The following is a 23,005-nucleotide window of genomic DNA, read 5'->3' as shown; positions in this document are numbered from 1 at the left end:
TCTATACCCCTGGATCTGGACATTCTACCAGGAAATCTCCAGCTGCACACCGTTGCCGAAACTGTGCACCGCTGCCTTGATCCACCCTCCGGCACCGAGGAGGCCCATTCTATTGGAAAACTCCCATTTCCTCACATGCACAGACTTCTCCTTCCAGCAACGAGTCGGTTCCGGTTTCGTAGCCAGGCCTTCCTGCTCCGGCAGCGCCCATCACTCAGACGGAAACGGGTCTCTTGAATCTTCTCACCACATTTCCTATCTTTCGGCTCATGGCTTCCATTTCCTCTTACTTTTACTTCTATTATGACTTAGTTCCTCCTCTGGCGTTTCCAGGTCGAAAATAAACGTTGAGCAGTATATGTTACTTGAGTCACTTCTTCTCTGAGTGTTCAGCGCTGTTGGTTGTCATTGCAAATTTTGTTTCTATTCCCTAGATTTTTTTTCCCTTTTTTGAGTTGCTAGTCCAGCTCCCCATGCAATGCCAGGCAGAGACACTTGACACGAGGGGACTAGCCAATAGAGTCCTGATGACTAAGGCACAGGGCGGTCCTCCCTGTTTGGGATTCTCAGGGTTCTCCAGGTATGAACAGGGGCCATTCCCTCCCGGCCACTCAAAAGAGAAAGGACCAGGCCAGCCCCACTGCACAGTTCTCTGTGAGGACAGCAGTATCCACGCGATCAGAGCCCTCTGTTCATGGGGTAACAGGCGGCACACTCACAGCGTGTATGGGCTCTCCATGGGCTGAGGGCTCCTTTGGGCTCAGCGGGTCATCGAGTCCTCGGTTCTCCCCAGAACCCTATCCCCTCGCCCCTCTGTATGCAAAGACCCGCACCCTTGGATGTGTCTGATATGCCCTCCAGGGTTATCTACCTCCTGAGTCACCCCCGCAGAGGTCCTCATTGATGGAAGAAGGTCACAGAGAGGTGGAACGGAGAACATATAGGGAAGGGTTAACCTTCAGCAGGATGAGGGCACATGATCATCTAACGTGGAAGAAAAGAAGGTGTTAGCGGTTGTGACTGTGGGCAGGTTTGTAGGGCAAGGGCTCTGATCAGGTGGTGCACCAGCCAACATGTCAGTCAGCACCTGAGAACTCTCCAGAAACTTAAATTCTTGGGCCCCACCCCAGATACCCTGAATCAGAATCTGCAGGGGTGAAGCTGCTGCCTGTTTACACAGCCCACTAACAGACTCTGTGGACCAGGAGTGTAGAATGTGGAAAGTTAGATCAATTTGAAAATGTTTACAAATGATCCCCTCTCTTTCATGCCATAAAGAGGGAAGTGAAAAGCCAGTCCTATTCTAAGGGTGAGTGACTAACACGGAGCTTGGGGGAAGTGGAAAAAGTTGGGAATGCCCATTGAGAAAAATGGAAGGAGGAAGTGAAAACGTCTAGGAGCACAGTCTACAAATTTGCGGAGACACTAGTGAGTCGCCCCAGGCAACTGAACCTCTCACTTCTTCATCATGGTATCATGAGCACTGCCTGGGGGCCAGGAAAGTTGGGGGCATCTTCAGAACACACCCAATGAGTGACGCTGTCATTTACAAAGATGAAATTTGCTTCATAAAGTTCTATCATAAATTCTGTTATGAACTAAAGAATTTTGAAACTTTAAATTTTTTGAAGGGCAGCCACCACTACTAATTTTCTCATTAAAGAATCTCAAAGTCCCAGTAACTATCCCAGTCCATACTTTGTAGAGGTAAGATGGAGACCGGTCAGTTTAAGAGATTTATCCAGGCTCACTGGGAAGCCAGTGGCAGGATTGGGATGAGCTACTTAGGTCTCCTGACTCACTGCTCCTTTCCAGAACTGAGTGGACTCCCTATTTCTCGATGCTCTGACGTACCCAGAACTCAGAAGCTGTGTGGATGAACCCAGCACACTGGCCCTTGTACAAGTCAGTGGACTTTGGCTCTACATGAGCATCACAGACCAAAGAAGCTTCAGCTCTGCGGAACACAACGCGAAGACTTGGCCCAGCTTCCGCCCCTCCACCCAGGGACTCCATCCAGTTCATCCCTGTGGCCTGCAAACCCTTGAGGTTCACAGAAAATAAAGGCAGGTCCATCCAAAGAGAAGCAACAGGGCTGCCACGCAAGGTCGCCGGGCAGATGGAGGGTGTCAATCAAGCAAACAGGGGATGAAGCAAGAGGTTAAGTAAAAGGGTTATAAACAGAGCCCACAAAAGCATTACAAAAATCTAAACCCAGCCCTGACATTGGGGCGTAGGCAGCCGCTGATAACAGACTCTCCCGGCTCAGTGCCAGCCGAGGGTGTCTGACTCCATGAAGCCACACTGTCCACCCACAGTGGCTCGAGCCCATCACAGAGGAAGAGGCAAGGGTCTGAGTGAGGACTTACGAGTTCACGCACGTAAGGGCTTAGAACAGGGTCTACTCATTATAAACACCTCATCAGTGTCAAACGCTCTTCCAGAGTGACTTTGACAGGCGTCCACGCAAATGAACTAACATTTCCCTCCCAGCTGGATCACTTAATGGGAATTCACTTCCACGCCAGTAGGTGAGGGTCCAACCTGCCCCGCCACCAGGGGGTGCAGCAACCCGCCCCCGCCCGGCAGGGTGCACAGGCTACCCGCTCCCGCCGCCCCACGCAGTCCTGTCCTAGGATCTGCGCCCGGCCGTCCCCGCACTGCCATTCCTTATCCTCGGCTTTCTGCACATTCAACAGAGAAGAGAGAATATAAGAAGAAAAGGGCAGGAGAGAGATTTTTCAGTTTATCAAGAGGAAACCCGACAGCTGTGAATGGGTCTCCTCAGTCTCATAAATCATCCCACCACCAGTATTTTTTATTGAAAACAATTTCCTGCTCCGGGGAAAGGTGAATACATTCAAGCGGAGGGATCCATGGCGTCGTGCAGCGCCAGTCCAGCGCGGGAAGGTCCCAGGGACACTCACCTTTGTACTCGGCCAGGCACACGCACTCATAGCCGTTAACCAGGTCCCTGCAGGTGGCCGCGTTGAGGCACGGGGCAGAGAGGCACTCGTTGTACTCCTCCTCACAGTAGAGGCCGTGGTAACCTGGGGGACAGAGAGGAAGGGCTGCCGTCAGACGTGTCCCAGGTCCGCTCGCAGCGGACCAGCCTGCGGGGAAGGCAGGTGGGGATTCACAGGAACACGTGGCCCAGACAAGCAGGATTTAGGAGCTGTTCCTTGGGGTAGCATTGGAATGCAGATTTCCAGGAGGCTATGAAGAGCCTGATTTTAGCACCTTCTTTCATGATCCCAAGAATAAAAGAAATTGTCCCTTTATCCACCAGATAAATGATCCCCTTTCAGAGGTACTGGTGGCCCAGAGACATGGCTTCCTGAGTGTATCTGCTGTGGCCACACGACACAGTGACAGCAGCAGGTCTATGTCCTTGGACATAGACCACAGTTTTCTTCCAATTAATTATATATATATGTGTATGTGTGTATATATATATGTGTGTGTGTGTCTGTGTGTGTATACACACACACACACACACACACACACATATATGGCTAATGAAAGAGAATTTTGTTTAAGGAGAAAGGATCAATGTATTTTTTTTTCTTTACATGTCAGGAAGGACACTCAGCTCAAGAGGCTTAACTAAAATTCCTAAGAAAATGGGGGCTATCCTTTTTTGTTTATTTAAAGTGACGATCGTCTGCCTGATAGTGTTTGTAATTGTGCTCAAATTTTTTTAATTATTAAAAACACATTCATAGCAATGAGGAAAAGGAAACCTAACAATTTCTTAACGAAAGATGGCTCCTCTTTGCAATGATGGCCCCCTCCTAATTGCAAAACAGGTGTTTATTCTAAAGGACAGGAGGACAGCATTCTTTGAGGTGTGCTCATGAATGCTATGCTGTTTTTAGCTTTCAAAAACATGTGTTTCTGCCAGTTTTCAATGAAACTGGACCATTTTTGTCTGGCCCTGTCCAAACAATGAGCAACATGTGAGAGTGATTCAAAAATCACCCTGCCGGTGTTGGTTCTGAGTCAGATAAGCAGAAAAAATAATCCCTTGCTCAAGTGGGAACTAGACCCTCTGGCTTTTTTCCCCAGCTTTCCAGCTCACAGCCAACCTTCCAACTCAGAGAGTCCCACTGGGACCTGCTATGGTGTTGAATGGCTTTGTTTCTTGTGCCCGTCATAAAAGTAGGTTGAGTTCTTATTGGCATTACTAACAGAGCACTTCTCAAGCATCTGCCATTTCAGTTGTTTTTCTGAACTGCTTTCTAAATTTAGGTGGTGATAATAACTCCTTGCAGGGGACCTTGACCTACCTACGACAAAAATACCATGGGTCTCACTCAGCTCTTCTACCACCTCCCTCTTTTTGTAGTTTGAGGGCAATATTTCCTATTACTCGTCATCAGGTTATTTTCCTCACCTAGATCAGAGTTAAATCAATGGAAGGCAACTTTGTCCCCCAGAAGACTTTGGCAGTTTGGGGGGTACATTTCTGATCACTGCAGCTAGAGTCGTTGCTGGCATCTAGGGCAGGGATGCTGCTAAACATCCTCCGATATATAGGACAGCCCCACGACAAACACCAACTGGCTAAAGTGTCAACAGAGCCAGAGGGGGAAACCCTGGCTCTATTAACACTGTTCTAGATTAGGGCTCCGCACACCACGGCCCACTGGCCAAAGCCATCCCGGTCTATCTTTGTATATACATTTGTATTGGGACACAACATGCCCATCCGTGTATATACCATGACAATGGCAGAGTGAGTAGTTGCAACAGAGACCGTGTGGTTTGCAAACAAACCCCCCAATCTTCCCCATCTAGCCCCTTACAGAACAAATTGGCTGACTCCTGATCTGGATTCAACAGAAAAACAAAATTTGGATGTTAACAAGATTTTTGGATAATAACTCCTTATCAAATACATGGTCTGCAAGCATCTTCTCCCATTGCCCGGGCTGCATCCCACTCCGCTGATCGCTTCCTTTGCTGTGCGGAAGCTTTTGAGTGTGACTTAGTCCCAACTGTCGATTTTTGCTTTTGGTGACTTATCCGAGAAATCATTGCCAAGACCAATGTCATGAATCTTTTCCCCTATGTTTTCTTCTGGGAGTTTTATAAATAGTTTCAGATCTCTTATGTTTAAGTTTTTAATTCATTTTGAGTTGATTTCTGTAAATGGTAGAAGATAATACAAACAACCAATGGGTATGCAAGACGATGCTCAACATCACCAATCATCAGGGAAATGCAAATCAAGACCACAATGAGGTATCTCCTTGTAGCTGTTAGAATGGCCATTAAAAATACAAACACGCATATATGTATATGTGTGTGTGTGTGTGTGTGTGTGTGTAAACAAGTGTTGGAGGGCATGTGGAGAAACGGGAACACTTGTCCACCACTGGTGAGAATGTATGTAAATGGTGCAGCTACTGTGGAACACGGTATGAAGAGTCCTCAAAAAATTAAACATAGAGCTAGTATATCATCTACAATCCCACTTCTGGGTATTTCCCCAAAAGAATTGAAAACATAATCTCAAACGCTAATTTGCATTCCCATGCTCACTGCAGCATTATCCCTAATGTGCATCAACAGACAGGTAAATAACTAACAGGGTGTAGTCATACAACGGAACACCATTCCGTCTTCAAAAAGGACCCTGCCCTATGAATGAGCCTTGTGGCCACACGCTAAGGGAAACAGTCACAAAAGCACAAATACTTCCTGACTCTGCTAACATGAGGTCTCTAAAGTAACTGAATTCACAGACCCAGAGTAAAATGGTGGTTGCCAGGGAGAGAGGGAGATTGGGAGTGGCTGTTCAGTGGGTGTCGAATTTCGTTTACACCAAATAAAGACGTCCTAGAGCTCCGTAGTACAACACCACACATTCAGTTAATACTGTGTGTAAACTTCAAGTTGGCTAACAGGGTACAGTTCACATTATGTGATTTTATTATGTATGTCTTCTGGCATCTCCTCCGCGTGGAGAAGCGGTCACAGGCTGCATCCTTCCCATTCCACTTGCACTCCTAGAAGATTTTAAAAGTCCACTTGGAAGGATCACATATAACCCTTATAAGCACTTTAGCCTCTGAGCGGAGGTGTTATTTACATAGACAAAAATCAAAAGAATATTTCATGAAATCCTCCAGAAGTGTTTTCGCTTCTGAAAAACAGTATCACCATCCTCTGCTACTAGCAGTATGCAAAGCAAATGAGGAAGTAATTTTGCAGAGATAATTAAGCCAGTGGTGTTTTTCTTCCTTGGGGGGAAGAAAAAAGAGAAAGATTTCACATGCTAAAATTGTTTCTTTAGAGCCGGTAACATTTAAATGTCTTTATGGAAATGTCAAGGCACCCTTTACACTTGGTGCCAAAAAAAACCCCTAAATTGGACTGTTTGAATAAAAAGGCCATCCTTCCAAAAGAGAAGGATTCTGTGAAAATGAGGCTGCCACCCCTGCTGGTAATTAATTGAGACCAACAAATTAGCTCAGGGCAATCTGCCCAGGGTCTAGAAAAATTAACCTAGTCCAAAGAATTTTTTAAAAATAAAGTAAAAGGGCCTGACCTGTGGTGGCGCAGTGGATAAAGCATCGACCTGGAAATGCTGAGGTTGCTGGTTTGAAACCCTGCACTTGTCTGGTCAAGGCACATATGGGAGTTGATGCTTCCTGCTCCTCCCCCTTCTCTATCTCTCTCTCTCTCAATTGCTCTCTCTCACTCTTACTCTCTCTCCTCTCTAAAATGAATAAATAAAAAGAAAAAAAATAAAAAGATCAGAAGCGTGGGATCAGAGTGGCCCCTCCGAGGCCCCGCTCCTCCCCACCAGCCCTCGAACCCGTGCACGCGCTGCTCCTGGATCTTCGACGCCACTCCCTTCCTTAGACTCGACCCGACATACCTCCCAACCGGAGGAGAGCGTGAGGAGTGGTCCCGACAGCCGGCCGCCATGCTTGGCCCAGGGCGCGGATGATGCTGCCGGCACCACAAAGGGGGCCGGCCAAAGAAACAGCGGGTTTTTGAGAAAGTTGACCAGTTAAAGATGTTGAACTTGGGGTTCGTTTAGGGAGGCCCAGGTGCCATTGGGGAAAACAATGGACTTCCGTAGCACAGAAAGAGTACTTTGAGAGGTCGTTGCCTGGGAAGTGGTGAAGTTTTCATCGAAGAAAAAACAGGGAGAGGAAGACAGAAGGGGCTGAAGTCAGATCTTCATGGATGAGCCGAGGGGGAACAAGATGCCCGATCAGGACTCTGGGTAGGGAGGGAGCAAAGGAGAGGAGGAAGGACCGAGGAGGGCAACGCCAGGGAAGCCAGGATGGGAAGGAGCCCAGGAGGGCTGGTTCACAGTGCCAAGGGTTCTGAGAACGAGAATAACAGCTGATGGAGGTCACTGGAGTCCTTCAAAGCCATGGCTCTCAGTAGGGGGCACTGTACTGCCCTTTCAAGGGTGCTTTGGAGTTGGGGGGCTGATTATTACAATGATTAAAGGGTTCTACTGGAATTTAGTTGGTGTGGGGCAGAGATATTAAACATTATGCAATGTCCAGGATTTCCCTACACAACAAATAATGCCCTGGCATCCACTCAACTTTGGACTGTCCCACTGGACATCCAGATAGGTAAAAACCCTGTTGATAAATTTGCTATTCTTCCTCATTTCCAGGTTGTCCTCCAAATGCATTACCTAGTGTATTAGATTGTGAGGACTGACATAAGAAAATAGAACCGACTGGGGGGCTTAAACAGACATTTATTTTGGCTCGGTTCTGGAGGCTGCAGGTCAGAAATCAAGGCATCAGCAGGTTTGGTGTCACCTGAGGCCCCTCTCCTTGGCTTGCAGGTGGCAACTTTCTCGCTGTGTCTTTACCTGGCCTTGCTCTGTGGGCACGCCTCCCTGATGTTTCTTGTGTTTAGAGAACACCAGTCATATTAGCTTAGAGCTCTGTCCTTCGGACCGCACTGAATCTCGGTTACCTCTACAAAGGCTCGATCTCCAAATACAGTCAGAGTGGGGGCTACAGTTTCAGTATATGAATTTGGACACAGTTCAGCCCATAACACTCTGAACTGGGAGTTCTCAACTGCAGCACGATTGACATCTTGGTCTGGATCATTCTTTATCAATGGGAACTGTCCTGTGCACTGTAGACCTCTACCCACTAGATTCTAGCAGCACCATGGCACCCCAGTTGTGACAGGCAAAAAAGCATTACCAGATGTTGCCAGATGTCCACTAAAGGACAAAACCCCCTTTGGAGAACCACTGTCCTAGATCCTCTTTATTAGCAACGTGAGATTTGAGGTTATGCGGGTTTGTGAAGAGCAAGACTGAATTCCCCGAGAAAAAGGGTTTCTAAGCAGAACCAAAGAGCCCAGCCGCGATAGTGGGCTTCATGTACTATCAGCCCAGGGGTTCCTCTTCCGCCATGTTATCGCACAGGAGAGAACAGACAGTTCAAGTGGGGCTAAGAACACAGCAAACGGGTGAAATGGAGGAGGAGAGTGGAAAGAGAGCCCTGCTCCTGGTGGGTTCCTGAGCTCCCCAGAAACCTGCTGCGTGCTCTGCCATGGGCTGGGGTGCCTCTATGTTGGGGGAAGGCTGATGTCCAACACGACTGACCAACTCAGCAGAGGCCTGGTGAGCCAAGGTTCTGCCCATGGTCCGAACTCTCCCAGCTCATGACTGATGCCCTCCAGGTGTTTTGTTTTGTTTAATTTTCCATTGATTTGAGAGTAAGAGGGAGAGAGAGAAGTGGGGGAGAGTAGAGACAGGAAGAGATGCATCAGTCCGTTGTTCCACCGAGTGGTTCCAGTTAGTTGTGCACTCACTGGTCGCTCCTCATACGTGCCCTGGCCGGGGGTCAAACCCGTGACCTCGGCCCACAGCGACAGCATTTTATCCACTGAGCCACCTGGCAAGGGCCTGCCTCCACGTATGAAAAGGTACTTGACTTATATTCTCTGAACACGATCCTACCCCGGGCCATCATTGCGATATTCACACCAACAGAAGACAGGCTCCGGCCCCAGCTGGGTTTACTCCAGAGACCCTTCCTCCCCGCGCCCAGCACATCCCACTCCGAAAACCCCAAGCTACAGGACCCTGGCTCTCACCAGACGGCGCTCACACTCCGGGTAACAAACTGGGACAGCTCAGCGACTGTCACACCACTGCGGCCTCCCGGCCCTCACTGTGCCCCGGAAAGTGCACGCCAGCAGGACCCTGGCAGAAGGCTGGAGACGCGGTCCAGCCACGCCGCTCCCTCTGCCAGCGCGGACCTCAGGCAAGGCCAGCGTGGAGGTGAAGGTGAAGGTGAGGCATTGGCGAGGGGGCGGGGTGTTCGTTTCACTCTAAGATCAGCTGAGTGGAGAAAAGGGGACCAGTTCCTTTAAGGCTATGTTGCCACTCAAAGGATGTTTTCCTCTCATTTCAGCTTGAATGGATCAACTGCGGAAACCCAAGACTCCCTGATTCAAGTCCAGGCCAGTTCCCAGGAAATCAAATCTTCCCAACACCTCAACCATAGTAGTTTAAAACGTGAACGAGAAGAACATAGTGCCATTACAAAATCAGGGTTGTCTGTGAGCTTTCACATTCTGGCTAAACTCCCGGGTCCCCGTAGAGCCCTTCAGCACTATGCATTGACTTCACTGAGCAGAGCACTTTGGAGACTCTGTGTGTGTGTGTGTGTGTGTGTGTGTGTATGTGTGTGTCTACTGCATTCCCTTGCTGGTATGTTCACAATAAGGATCTTTTTAAGAACAGGAGGTAAAAAAGGCAGCATGCCTGCCTGCTCATATGAATCCTGTCAAGCGCTCGGACGCTCTGCTCTACACAGACGTGCTGTGCTGAGAGTTTACAGACTGCCGCGGAGCCACTGTGCTCTCCTGTCTCACTCACACACACACACACACACACACAGCCTCTACTAGGGCCATTTAAAGGAGAAAGACACCAAACAATCATCTAAATAAATGTAAAATCCCAACTGGATTTGCCTTCAGAACAAGTTCACAAACAGGTTACATGAAAAAAAAAAAAAAATCAAGCTCTTCTTATGACTTTGAGCCTTGTCTTATAAGTGTCCCTTTTACATGACGTTTCTGGCCACTAGAGGGTGGATTCTACCCATGATCTATATACCGGCTAAAGGAAATGGGGGGAAATGGTACTCAAGAGTATAACCAAAGGTAGATGTTTAAATATAAAGATACACTTAACAAAAGGGAAGTCTATGGCACCGGGGAGGTAAAATGTGGAAAGAAGAAACGTCATTTCCTTTCATGATAAAGCTTAATGTTCATATATTTATTTACAACTTCACCTCAGAGCTGCAATTACATTTCCCCATTAGAAAGTGGCCCATTTTTCTTACTAACGCTATAAAAAAAACTACTTCTAAAACTGCGAATGCGTGCAACGGCCATGACTAAAGCACCCAGGTTCAAGATTAAGTACATGACAAGATAACATTTTACTACTTGATTTCAAAGAGTATTGTGCTATGTGTGTTTATTTACTTGTAAACAACAAGCAAAATGCTTTAATGAAATAACCCCATAAGCTCAAGCGATGGCTTAGCATACACAAACACACACACACACACACACACACACACACACACACGTACGACACCGGTTTGGTGTACAGTTGAGGTAAGAAGGATGAGGAGGTTTGGAAAAGAAAATACAGGTTAAGCCCTCACATTCCAGGGGTTCTTCAATAGGAAACACACTAAGACGGACACGGAGCCCAGCACAGGCAGAGTCCAAGATCATGGATTTATTTCTGCCCTTTGGAGAGAAAACAGTTTTTAAAAATATTTTAGTCCTTTAGTTCACAAACTATTGGTGAAATCTGATTTTAATTTACCCCTTATCCAGTCATCACAATATAATCTTTTGGGGTGTTTGCCCTCGAAAGGGCTTGTGTCTGTGTCCATTCTACCAGCCCAGAGTTCTCAGTCTGGTCCGCAGACCAGAAGACCTGTGAGGGATGCAGGTTCCCGGGCCCCACCCAGATCTACTGAGTCAGGGACTGTGGGCAGGGCCTAGAACGCTGAGATTTAACGACCCTCTCTACCTGATTGAGATGCACGCTCAAGTTTGAGCTACAGGCTGGCAAAGAGGGAATCATCTCCCACAAATCCTATCTCAGCACAGGGACACGGTAGGAGCCACTGTGGCGAGCGCTAGATACAGCACGGTGACGTCTTCTACTAGCCATGGCTTCCCCTCGGCATGTCAATGAACCAGCAGTAAAACACACAGTCAGAACCGGCACCAGTCACAGGCACGTAAAGAAAACCCACGTGACGTGTACAGACAGACAGACAGACAGCTACCAGCCACAGGCGCATAGACCAAATGAAACTACACTCCTCTTGGGTGGGATTTGCTTCAGAAGGCAAAAAGCAATACAAAGGAATCTCACCGACAGCCAATGCCAGATTTAACAAGGAAAGCCAAAATGAGGACATGCACATGACATTTACAATTCTCCCTGTATGGCTGCCAGTCATACGGACCTACTCAGAATGGGGAGAAATGAGTTTAAACTTGGGTGAGTGAGCAGGTTTTCCCCTGTCTCCGATCCAGCTTCCGTGACCGATGGGAACAGCATCTCAGCCAAACGGAATACCATCAGAAAACAGCGACAGAACTCAGAGACACAGAAAGCAGAGCAGTGGTCGTCCGGGGCTGGCTGTGGAAGGAGTGGGGACACGCTGGCCAAAAAGCACACGCTTCCGGTCTTAAGGTGAATATGTTCTGAGACTCAAAGGTACAGAACAGTGATTCTAGTTAATAATGCTGTATTGTATGCTACAACGTTGCTAAGCGAGTACATCGTAAATATTCTCGCCACAGGAAACACATGGCAATTATGGAAGTGTCCACTAACGCTCTGGCAGTAATCACTTTGGAATATATATATATATATATATTTATACATATATATATATATTTTTTAATACCAGACAATCTACAATAATACATTTTACAAACCAATAATCGAGAAACATGATCTGACAAAGCTGTGCTGTTTCTAGTGATAAAAGGTGGCCTCGTGTATACATAGCCTAGTGCCAAGGGATCTGTGTGATGGAAAGCAAAATATTGTGACTGGGGTTTTTCCAGAAAATTCTGGTGCATGGAATATGTAATGCAGACCATAGATTTTCCCCCCGAGGGTGTGTTTATTTTCACCCTCATATCACTGGGACATTTGAAGGCACAATGCGAAAATGGGACCCTCTAACTCCCTATCTGTCATAGCCATTCCCAAGTACCTCTGTCGGCTCCCAAAGACTGTGAAACACTGAGGAACGTACTCCTAATAGGCCAGGGACGTTGTTAGAAGCACATCGCTCCCACTTGGCAAGCATCCTTCAGGGCTCTTAGCCCATGAGGGCCGAAGCTGACTCTTGTCAGAACTTCAGCTAAAGCTGAAATGAACCACCAGAACCGAATCTCGAGCCAACACCGCGTCACAAAGGAAATCCAAAAATGCAAAGAAATAAATTGAAGTCAGAATGCAGGTTATGGCTAAGTCCTGAACTGCGTTCTTGTTGCCGCTACCGAATAAATAGTAAAGGGTGCCCCCAAACAGGACATTTATTCTTTCGAGGAGTCATAATGCAGTGAGAGATCAAAAGTGTGTGTGTTTTGCTTGGTGACGTGAGATCCTAGCATAGTATGGACATTACTACTCTAATGTGGAAAATAAAGCAGGGATGAGACTCGGTCTACCCAGAATTTTATACAGTAAGGGCAGCTGCTGTCTTATCACTTTGGTGGGCAGGTGCAGGGGTGGCCTCCTCTCTTTTCACCCTAGCAATCGATGCCTATACAGATTTCGTTTTTCAACTTCTCAGTCTGATCATATGTGTGCGTGTGTGTGTGTGTGTGTGTGTGTGTGTAATCTCATTCACATTCTTCACATATTTAGGTCTAAGATTGTAGCAGACTGGAAAAAAGTAATTCTTTGTACTCCTCCCATCAAGAAACGGAGTCTGTGGGCTTGGCCCTGTGAGCACACCTAAAAGAAGAGGAGGCTTCAGTAAGTGTGTGTGCACTGGCTCTTGTCCTTTCTTGCTGCCTCCCTGTGAAGACGTCCAGACTGGTCTGCTGGATGGCGACACACAGGTGGCCCGGTGCCCCCCCCCAGGTCAGGTCATCCAGGACCAGCCAGCCCTTAGCTGACCACAGAAGCGTAAGTGAGTACACCCAGCACCCCATGGAGCAGAGAAAGAGACAGCCCACCTATACCCTGCCCCAATCATCAACCCCAGAATTACTGTATAAGCAATAAATGATTGTTAAGTCACTATGTTTGGGATGGTTTGTTACAAAGCAAGAACTAACTGATACAAAGGTTTAACTATAAGAGACCATGCCTAACCTAAAGGAATAAAAGCACAGACTTAAACACTTAGGCATCAGATAACTAGAGGGAAAGGTAATATTAGGAGAGAATAAGGAGGAGTCATCCCAAAATCACAGCTCCGGGCATTATACAGTCCTTATTTCAGCTGGGCTAACCTGACCTAAAATAAACACTTTTACTAATGCCTTGGACCTTCACTCTGATCTGTCCCTTCAGAAACCAGTTGGTGGGGTTGGGGGAATGGAACATGACCCTGGCCATTATCAACAGGTCATTAAGGTTTCGATCCAAACAGCTAAGGATCTCTCTAGGCAACCCCTCTAAAGGCAAACGGGGTTTTAAATGGAGCCGTGTGACATTGCATAAGGAGGCACTAGGTGACACGCAACAGGACGTGCTGTTCTACAAAATCGATAGGTTGTTTAAGGTGACAATGTCCTGGAATTAAAAAAGAGGTCATGTATCAATCTGTTTCAGGCAAACCTATGAGCTCTGAGTCTTCATTAAAACTGAGGCAGTCTTGAAAAAGTACTCAGTATACGCAGCAATTTTCATCGTGTACCTGCAAATGGAAAGTGAATGGCCATGATTTGAAAAACGGAAGAAGCATAGAGCGTGGTCCGCAGGTTTTTATACAAATCCGACCATCGAAGAATGTAAGGCTCCCTGAAGGCTAGAAGGCCAGAAAGAAAAGGTAGAATGTGCAGACACATCTCCTCACCGGTTTTCTAACAGAGACTCAGGATGCAGCTCACCCCCGGACATCCCCTGGAAAAGCACAGTGTCATAGGGGTCCCATCCCCGTGCTTCTGAGCCCAGCAGAGCACTGACACTGACCCGATCCCTGCCCCCACGCCAGTCTTGTTTTTAGGCATTATAGTGGAAGGGAGGAAGAACCTCAGAGCGATGTCAAGGAAGTGAACTAAAAAAAATGCAAAAGTCAAATATGAAGAGGAAAGACTATCCCCGGGACATCACCAGCGCCAGGTGAAAAGAATCAGCATCAAAGGAGTTCACGACATAAATAATCAACGCCAGAGGCTTTTGGAGAGGCAGGGGTAGGAAGAAAGGTGACAGGGCTTCTAGGCATCGAGGACCCCAGCAAAGCAGCTATCAAAAGAGACTGCCTAGCCTGACCATGATGGCGCAGTGGATAGAGCGTCGGACTGGGATGCGGAAGACCCAGGTTCGAGACCCTGAGGTCCCCAGCTTGACCGCGGGCTCATCTGGTTTGAGCAAAAGCTCACCAGCATAAACCCAAGGTCACTGGCCCCAGCAAGGGGTTACTTGGTCTGCTGAAGGCCCGCGGTCAAGGCACATATGAGAAAGCAATCAATTGAACAACTAAGGTGTTGCAACGCACAACGAAAAACTAATGATTGATGCTTCTCATCTCTCTCCGTTCCTGTCTGTCTGTCCCTGACTATCCCTCTCTCTGACTCTCTGTCTCTGTAAAAAATAAATAAATAAATAAATAAATAAATAAATAAATAAAAATAAAAAGAGAGACTGCCTACGCTGAAGGGTGACGCAGTGTCTCGTGGCTGCGTCTGCTTTTCTCGTGGGAGTCGCAGGAAGAGCGGTTTCTCTAATCGGATGCATCCAGCCGACACCAGATCAAATGAAACCGGGAGTTTCCATCACGGGTCGCACTGATTTTGAAGCCACGGCGTCTGCGGTGATAACAGACCGTCGGGCGGATCAATGTCCCTGAAAATCAGAGTTGTGTTTCTCTGCACTGGGACGTAGGAAACTATTGGTCAAGAGCCACTCACTGGGCCACAACCAAGGCCACTTTCCAAACCTGGCTTTGAGGAGGTGCTGCTTAGAGACCCATCTCAGGAGCCGTGCTAAGGTAAGGGGAGTCTAGGAGCTTTTCCTTGTGACTGGCTGGGACATAAGTAAGCACCCAGGTTTGCACATACGTTGGGGGCCGCCATGAGGCTTCTGCTGAGTCTAGCCTAAACTGCTCAAGATTTACTGGTCGGCAAACCTAGGTTAAATTTGGGATTCTATCACCTCCACCTCTGTCGATAAGAGAACAGAAATACCATCACCTGAGGTTAAGTAAGAGGAAATACTGGTCAAAGTTTTGGCACAGGGTCTTGATGGAGGAAGTTCTCCTAGATGGAGGCTATTCAGGACAAATCTAGCATGGATAAAGTACGTACGTTACCCGGTCAACAGAGCTGAATCAGTGTCTTGCTGAATCTCAGTTTAATGTGTTCCTTTGAGGGGGCTATTCAGACAACTAACACTTAGAAAAATCTGGTGAGGGCCCTGGCCAGGGAGCTCAGTTGGTTTAAGTGTCATCTCCACATGCCAAGGTTGCGAGTTTGATCCCCAGTCAGGGCACATACCAGAATCAACCAATGAATGCACAAGTTAGTAGAACAACAAATCTATACTTTTTGCGCTCTCTCTCTCTCTCTCTCTTCTCTCTCTCTCTCTCTCTCTCTATATATATATATATATATATTCCCTCCCCCTTCTCTCTCCCTCTTCCTCTCTCCCTCTAAAAGCAAATAAATAAATAAATTTTTTTTAAAAAAGAAACTGTGATGAGATGTTTTTCAGTCACATTATTGACCACTGGAGAGTCAGGGTCACAGCGTGACCCCAGATCACGACCCAGCCTCACCCTGAACTAGCTGTAGAGTCACACGTAGAGAAATGCAACAACCATGGGTTCCACTTGGTAAGAACCACGGGGATTTGAGAACCACTCCAGTTAAAGGGCTCCGCCCGGACCCTGGACCGCAGTATCTACCAGTCACCAGGGCCAGGAAGTAAGCAATCCCATAGCCCCGTAAAAAGCTAAACTCACCCCCATTATTCAAGAATGCCCACTCTGGCCACGAACACTGATCCCACCTCTGGTCCGACTCCAACCTCGACCCTCACAGGAAAAGAATCAGAGCACAGATTTAAGGACTTCTCAGAGGTCTTCCCCAGGAAGGGGGGCATGTCTGACACTGGCACCACCCTCTCAGAGATTCCCAAGGGCCTGATCACATGCATCCTCCCATCTGAGCTTCCTTAGGTTTGTCCCCTTCTGAAAGATGAGAAAACGAAGGCAAGCAGAGGCCAGCCACAAGGTTGTTCCACGGTCGAGCTGGGACTTCAGTCCGGCTCTTTAAGACACACCGAACTTCAGGACTAAATGCCCGATTCCCAGACAGTCACGGCGAGCTGGAAAATGGATCATAATCATTTCCAACCACAAAACAAAGTAAGAGTCAAGGGCTTCGTTACAAACTAGTTTTGAAAAAGTCCCCACCTGACCTCCATGGTCATGAACTTAATGACCACTGGCCAGAGTTCGGGGCTGCCCGGTGCTCCAAACAGAGCCATGCTCTGAAACGCCCTGGGCAGGGGCGTCAGCAGTGAACAGCAGCCATTTCTGACCTCCCGTCCCGGTGAGAGGGCACAGAGCCATCTGCTCACCGGCTCCGCTGCCTCCTGCTGCCGGCGGGCAGCTCTCGCGCCCTCCTCACCCTCGCCCTCCTCGCCCTCGCCCTCCTCTCCCTCACCCTCTTCGCCCTCGCCACCGCCCTCCTCGCCCTCGCCCTCCTCTCCCTCGCCCTCCTCTCCCTCGCCCTCCTCGCCACCGCCCTCCTCGCCACCGCCCTCCTCGCCACCGCCCTCCTCGCCCTCGCCCTCCTCGCCACCGCCCTCCTCGCCCTCGCCCTCCTCGCCACCGCCCTCCTCGCCCTCGCCCTCCTCGCCCTCCTCGCCACCGCCCTCCTCGCCCTCGCCCTCCTCGCCACCGCCCTCCTCGCCCTCGCCCTCCTCGCCACCGCCCTCCTCGCCCTCGCCCTCCTCGCCACCGCCCTCCTCGCCACCGCCCTCCTCGCCCTCGCCCTCCTTGCCCTCCTCGCCCTCGCCCTCCTCGCCCTCGCCCTCCTCGCCCTCCTCGCCCTAATTGCCCTCCTCGCCCTCCTCACCCTCGCCCTCCTCGCCACCACCCTCCTCGCCACCGCCCTCCTCGCCACCGCCCTCCTCGCCCTCGCCCTCCTCGCCACCGCCCTCCTCGCCCTCGCCCTCCTCGCCACCGCCCTCCTCGCCCTCGCCCTCCTCGCCACCGCCCTCCTCGCCACCGCCCTCCTCGCCCTCGCCCTCCTTGCCCTCCTCGCCCTCGCCCTCCTCGCCCTCGCCCTCCTCGCCCTCGCCCTCCTCGCCCTCGCCCTCCTCGCCCTCCTCGCCCTCCTCGCCCTCCTCGCCCTCCTCGCCCTCGCCCTCCTCGCCACCACCCTCCTCGCCACCGCCCTCCTCGCCACCGCCCTCCTCTCCCTCGCCCTCCTCGCCCTCCTCGCCCTCGCCCTCCTCGCCCTCCTCGCCCTCGCCCTCCTCTCCCTCGCCCTCCTCGCCACCGCCCTCCTCTCCCTCGCCCTCCTCGCCCTCCTCGCCCTCGCCCTCCTCGCCACCGCCCTCCTCTCCCTCGCCCTCCTCTCCCTCGCCCTCCTCGCCACCGCCCCCCTCGCCCTCCTCGCCCCCCTCGCCCTCCTCGCCCCCCTCGCCCTCCTCGCCCCCCTCGCCCTCCTCGCCCCCATCGCCCTCCTCACCATCGCCCTCCTCACCCTCGCTCTGCCGAGAGTGCACTCCGCCCTCCGGGAGTCTGACAGGGAAGCCGGAGCGGTGGGGGCAGAAGGAGCAGAAACCCCGTCTAATTAAAGACAAGTTCATTAACACTTTCATACATATGGATTAGCCGTTTAAAGAAGGTTAAAAAAGCAGCCTTGTGAGTAGATTTTTTAATGTCAGGAATCTCATAAAAATTCCATCTGCTGCACCAGCACCTGCCCTTGACTCGTCGCCACTGTACTTCCTCTTCTCTGACTAATCCTTCAGGTCACTAGCCTAAACAAGGCGAATGTCACCGATGCCCCCTAGGGGCCCCCGCCCCCAAATTATTCAATATTTCAAATTAAACTGGAGACCAAGGATGGTTGTGGAAGCGGCTGTGAACCCCGCCAGGACGGGTCCTTCACATCTGGTCCAGCTCCTCACGAGCTGCCCGCCCCCTGCTCCGTGCCCTCTGCTTCTCGTCTCCTTCCTCCTGGCTCACCTCCATGGCACTGCCCTCTCCCAGGGCCCGTCCCAACCCAGTGACGCTCCCTCCAGCCTCTTCTGCTGCTGCTTCCGGCTCCCACCCCAATGCAGGGACTCTGCACCTCTCTCTCCAGTCCCCCCCTTTGTTTCTACACCCGCATCCCTACCTGTGCTAACAGGTCCCTGGCTTTCCCTGGAAAGCATGCACCGGGAACTCCACACTCGTCTCCCTGGTTTCAGCCTCTGTTCTAGTCCCATCAGCACAGCCACTTGGCTGGCCCACTGCGCCCAAGAGCCGGAAAGACCCCTCTTGCCCACTTCCGTTTCTCCGAGCCACCAAGTTAAAGCCCCGGCAGTACCTCATACTCGCGCGCCTCTGCTCCCTACCTTCAGCTGACCAGCACTCTGTGAATCAGACTCCACTCCTCAAGCGGACGCTAGGTCCCTCCTCAGTTCCTGATGCCAGAAGTCCAAGCCCTCACTTCCACCTGCCTGAGCCTCCTGCTGATCTCTCATCGTATCCTTGGGCTTGACGGTAATATCTAATTCTACCAGAGGAATCTTTTTAAGCCGTAGATCCCTTCACGTATACCACTAATGCAAAATGTTTCCGAGTCTTCATTTTCCAAACTCCTTATCATCCAGATTCTCTCCAGTCTGCCCCAATGAGCATTTTCGGCCTCACTACCCATGACTGCAATCAGTGCATCTTATCCTGTGACCACCCATTCTCTGAACGTCCCCCACCCCACCCCCACCCAGGGCTTTCCTTCCATGGTGCCCTTCCCCCATGTATAAATCTAAACAAATTTCTGTGTCCCACTCAGGGGAAATTCTGATTAAACCGCTGTTATGATGGAAACTCGATCAGCTGGCACCCTCCATATTTTAAGCATTTTAATCGACTAAGTCTCGTCTACGCTTTCCAACCAAACGCCCCCAGGAACACCTCTGCTGTTGACTCACTGCAAGGAGAAGGTACACACATGGTGGGGAACTTCAGGGTCTCTCAGAAGAAGAGGGCGTTAGACGGGACATATTGTAAGATCTGAACTCTGGTTACGTGGTTGGGGAGGATTCACACCAGAATGGATGCCGTCAGAAGGCGGGAGCTTAGGTATCTCCCTAAATCCTATCTGCAGAGAGGGCTGGCAGAGCACGGAGAGGCTGTAACTGGTGAAGACACAGCCAGCCTTCAGTTCATTTGCAGGAGAAGGAGACGTTGGATATTGTGTGGGTTGAATGGTGACCTGTTGTTATCTGTACTTAGACAGAATTATGGAATGGTCTTGTTTGTCCCACTTTGTCATGGCCTGTGAGTGACTGTGTCTGATGTCGGCATGCTGTGTGGTTGTTGACGTCGTTGTGACCAGCAGGAGGCACCGTGGCCAGACTGTGAGCACATAACCAACAGCCCCACAGCCCACCTGTAAATGTCCAACAGGCTCCCAGGTATCAGGGACTGCTCTGCTCTTTGACAGTTCTTAGTCATCATGACGTCACTGTGAAGATGTAAACTTTCTACTAGGTCAAGTCCAGACTACAAAGAGTTGCGACAGCTGTGTTTGGGTAGGCAGGACTCTATCTGGGATCCCAATGGCAGGCAGATACATTTCAGGAGATCATGGAGGAGAGGCCTGGTAACAGGATTAAGATGTGGGGGGTAGGAGACAACAGATTCTATACGAGCTGCAACTCTCAAGAATAATGAGGTAAGCAGACGGGGACCCTCCTAGAGCGTGTTAATGTTAAATGCAAGAACTGTCTCCATCCTGGTAAACCTGGTAAAAAATTTCCTGCTTAATAAAAGATGAAAGCTGTCCACTGCACTTATCCAGGAATCAAAATGCAACTAGGCACTCATCAGCAAGCTAAATGTCTTCGCATCTTTGCAGGTGTACTTCTTTCTTTATAGCTATTGAATTGCTATTAAAATCCTGACCGTGAAGTCTCATCTTAGAGTCGGTTTCCAGAAGAATCCTATTAGAGTGCTGAGATGGCCAAGTCGGAGTTAAACAGAAGGCAGCAATTCCAGCTGTGTCCCTCAGGCCACACGGACCAGAAACACAGCCCACACCAGGAGCATATGTAAAAAAATAGAAGAAAGAAAAAAAAAACAGTATCTGTAATTCTTAGAAATATAATTTCCTTTTTAAAAACTTTCATTTGGAAAAAGTCTAACCTTCCTTTCCTTTATAGTCCGGATGCTCTATTGAGTCCCCAGCTCTATATGGTGGAGAAGAATCCGTGTAGATACGTGGTCAGCAGTGTGTCCCAGGACCAGCCGGTGACAGTTCATGAGCATCGGAGGTTATCCATGAAAATAAAAATCCAATATTTCTATTCCCACATGGAAATCCTCTAATGCCTTATAATTTTACATTCCTTAAGTCGTAACTTCGGGCACATTCTATAATGACAGGGTTAATTCAATTCAACAAACAAGGTTAGAGTAATCATAACTCAAGTGTATTAGGTGGAGACCAAGACTGGTGAACTCAGGCAAATCCTCTCCCTTTGCACCAGGGATTCCATCCTGTCTTGTTCATCATCCAAACGGCATCTCTATCACATACGTGTCGGTCACCGACACGGGCAACGTCGTGCCCACGGGTGACTCCTTACACTGTGGCGCTGCCCCTCACAGTGTTAGTGGGGCTCCAAGTTCTCCCTTCCTCTAGTCTTCAAGAGATTTCAATTTGCCTTTTTTTTTTTTTTGAGAGTACGCGTGGCCTATTACTTAAGGGTGTCACTGAAAGATAACATCTCAGTGATTGTTCAGCGCTGACATTTTATTATTTCATAGGAAAATGCCACCCGAAACCCCCAGCCTGATACACTCAAAATGAGGTGCGAAAATAGAGCACCCGGCAGAAAGCTGATTTGTGATCATTCCCACGGCACTTTGTCAGCGGGGGAACTCATTATCACCAGCCCGACGTGATTTCAATCTGCCCGAGCCTTCCCATGAAGTGGGGTCCCTGTGCTCTCTGAGAAGATGGTCAGGATGGCCACCCATCAGCCGGATGCCCCGTTCCCGCCAATGCTCACCGGGGTCTTCTATTACGCAAACTAGTGGTCAAGCAATTACAGGCTCCAAGAGATTAAGACTAGGCATTTCACATTCGGAGAACTGTCATTTTCACCTCTTAAAATGTGAATTCTTGCCAGATGCTAAAATACCATTTTTATTTCACACAATGTCACCTAAATGATCAGAAGAAGCAACCCCTCTGAGAGGAATCCCACCTCCCTCATTCAATGAGCGAGTTCCGACCCCAGGGCTCTGCCACAGGAAGCGTCCTAATAGAGGAGGGCGTCCTGGGGTGGGACACACGCTTCTTCAGCCTGTTCAAGACTTCTGAGAGGCAGCACCCGTGATTACCAAGCTCAGTGTTCCAGGTGGACACGAATGAGTTGGAGCAAAAACCAGCAGGAGGGAAAAGTGGAACTCAAAGAGGAGATTCTGTCCCCATTGGTGGCTTGAGGAGGGGTCGCCATGGATGGAGAGAAAGGGGGACAGTTTGTACCACCCCACGCCAGACAATGTCCTCTGTGCTCTCATGCACAACTTGTCAACAACCTGTCCCAGGTCTCGTCTGTGACTTGGATGCAACTGAATTGACAAGCATCAAAGATATTATTCATGAAAATAAAACCTGAGGTCCACAGAGACATAACAGTGATTTCCCACGGGTGACGAGTCAGTAGGCGGGGATCTCACAGATGGGCCCCCTCTGCCGCCCTCCGCGACTTCTCCCAGTGTGGACGGAGCAACAGGGGCAGAAATCCTTGTATTTGGGACCATGAAATCCTCCTCACACTGGCTGAAAACACTCTCTGATATTATTGTTTCTTTGATATTATTGATAAGCAACATCTTAATAACATAAAAGCATGTTAAACAATATTTATCTTTAAATAGCTACCTTCCATTTAAAGTTTTCAAAATAAACCCAACCAAACTATAAGTTTTTTTTTTTTTACTCTGGTTGGGAAAGGAAGGCCGAGGAGAAGGGGAAGAGAAAACAACGCTGCCTTCCAGTCCTATAATCCGTGATCATCCTCTCCCTGGGGGTTCACTGGAGGGAGACAGCAAGTGGGGAGGAAGCTCAGACAGAAGGATCCGCTGCAGATCCCTGCGGAGGGGAGCGCTCCATGCCTCCCTGCGCCCAAAGCAGAGCCAGCGCTGGGGCAGCGCCCTCAGGGATCCGCTGCAGATCCCTGCGGAGGGGAGCGCTCCGTGCCTCCTCGCGCCCAGAGCAGAGCGCTGGGGCAGCGCCCTCAGGAATCCGCAGCAGATCCCTGCGGAGGGGAGCACTCCGTGCCTCCCCGCGCCCAGAGCAGAGCGCTGGGGCAGCGCCCTCGGGAATCCGCTGCAGATCCCTGCGGAGGGGAGTGCTCCATGCCTCCCTGCGCCCAGAGCAGAGCGCTGGGGCAGCGCCCTCAGGGATCCGCTGCAGATCCCTGCGGAGGGGAGTGCTCCATGCCTCCCTGCGCCCAGAGCAGAGCGCTGGGGCAGCGCCCTCGGGGATCTGCTGCAGATCCCTGCGGAGGGGAGTGCTCCATGCCTCCCTG

The 23,005-nt window shown here is 49.8% G+C and overlaps 1 protein-coding gene across 1 annotated transcript in view; it reads right to left on the bottom strand.

Annotated features, from left to right (window-relative positions):
- Positions 1-23,005, bottom strand: part of DNER (delta/notch like EGF repeat containing) — a 261,274-nt gene that overhangs the window by 36,389 nt on the left and 201,880 nt on the right. The window contains exon 9 of the mRNA XM_066281209.1: positions 2,928-3,050. Within this exon, the coding sequence (XP_066137306.1) occupies positions 2,928-3,050 (123 nt within the window). The remainder of the gene's footprint in view (positions 1-2,927; positions 3,051-23,005) is intronic.

This window comes from Saccopteryx bilineata, chromosome 5 (assembly GCF_036850765.1).
Source record: "Saccopteryx bilineata isolate mSacBil1 chromosome 5, mSacBil1_pri_phased_curated, whole genome shotgun sequence".
Classification (NCBI taxonomy): Eukaryota; Metazoa; Chordata; class Mammalia; order Chiroptera; family Emballonuridae; genus Saccopteryx; species Saccopteryx bilineata.
Note: the sequence above shows the minus strand (reverse complement) of the source record. Positions and strands in the feature narration are given on the sequence as shown.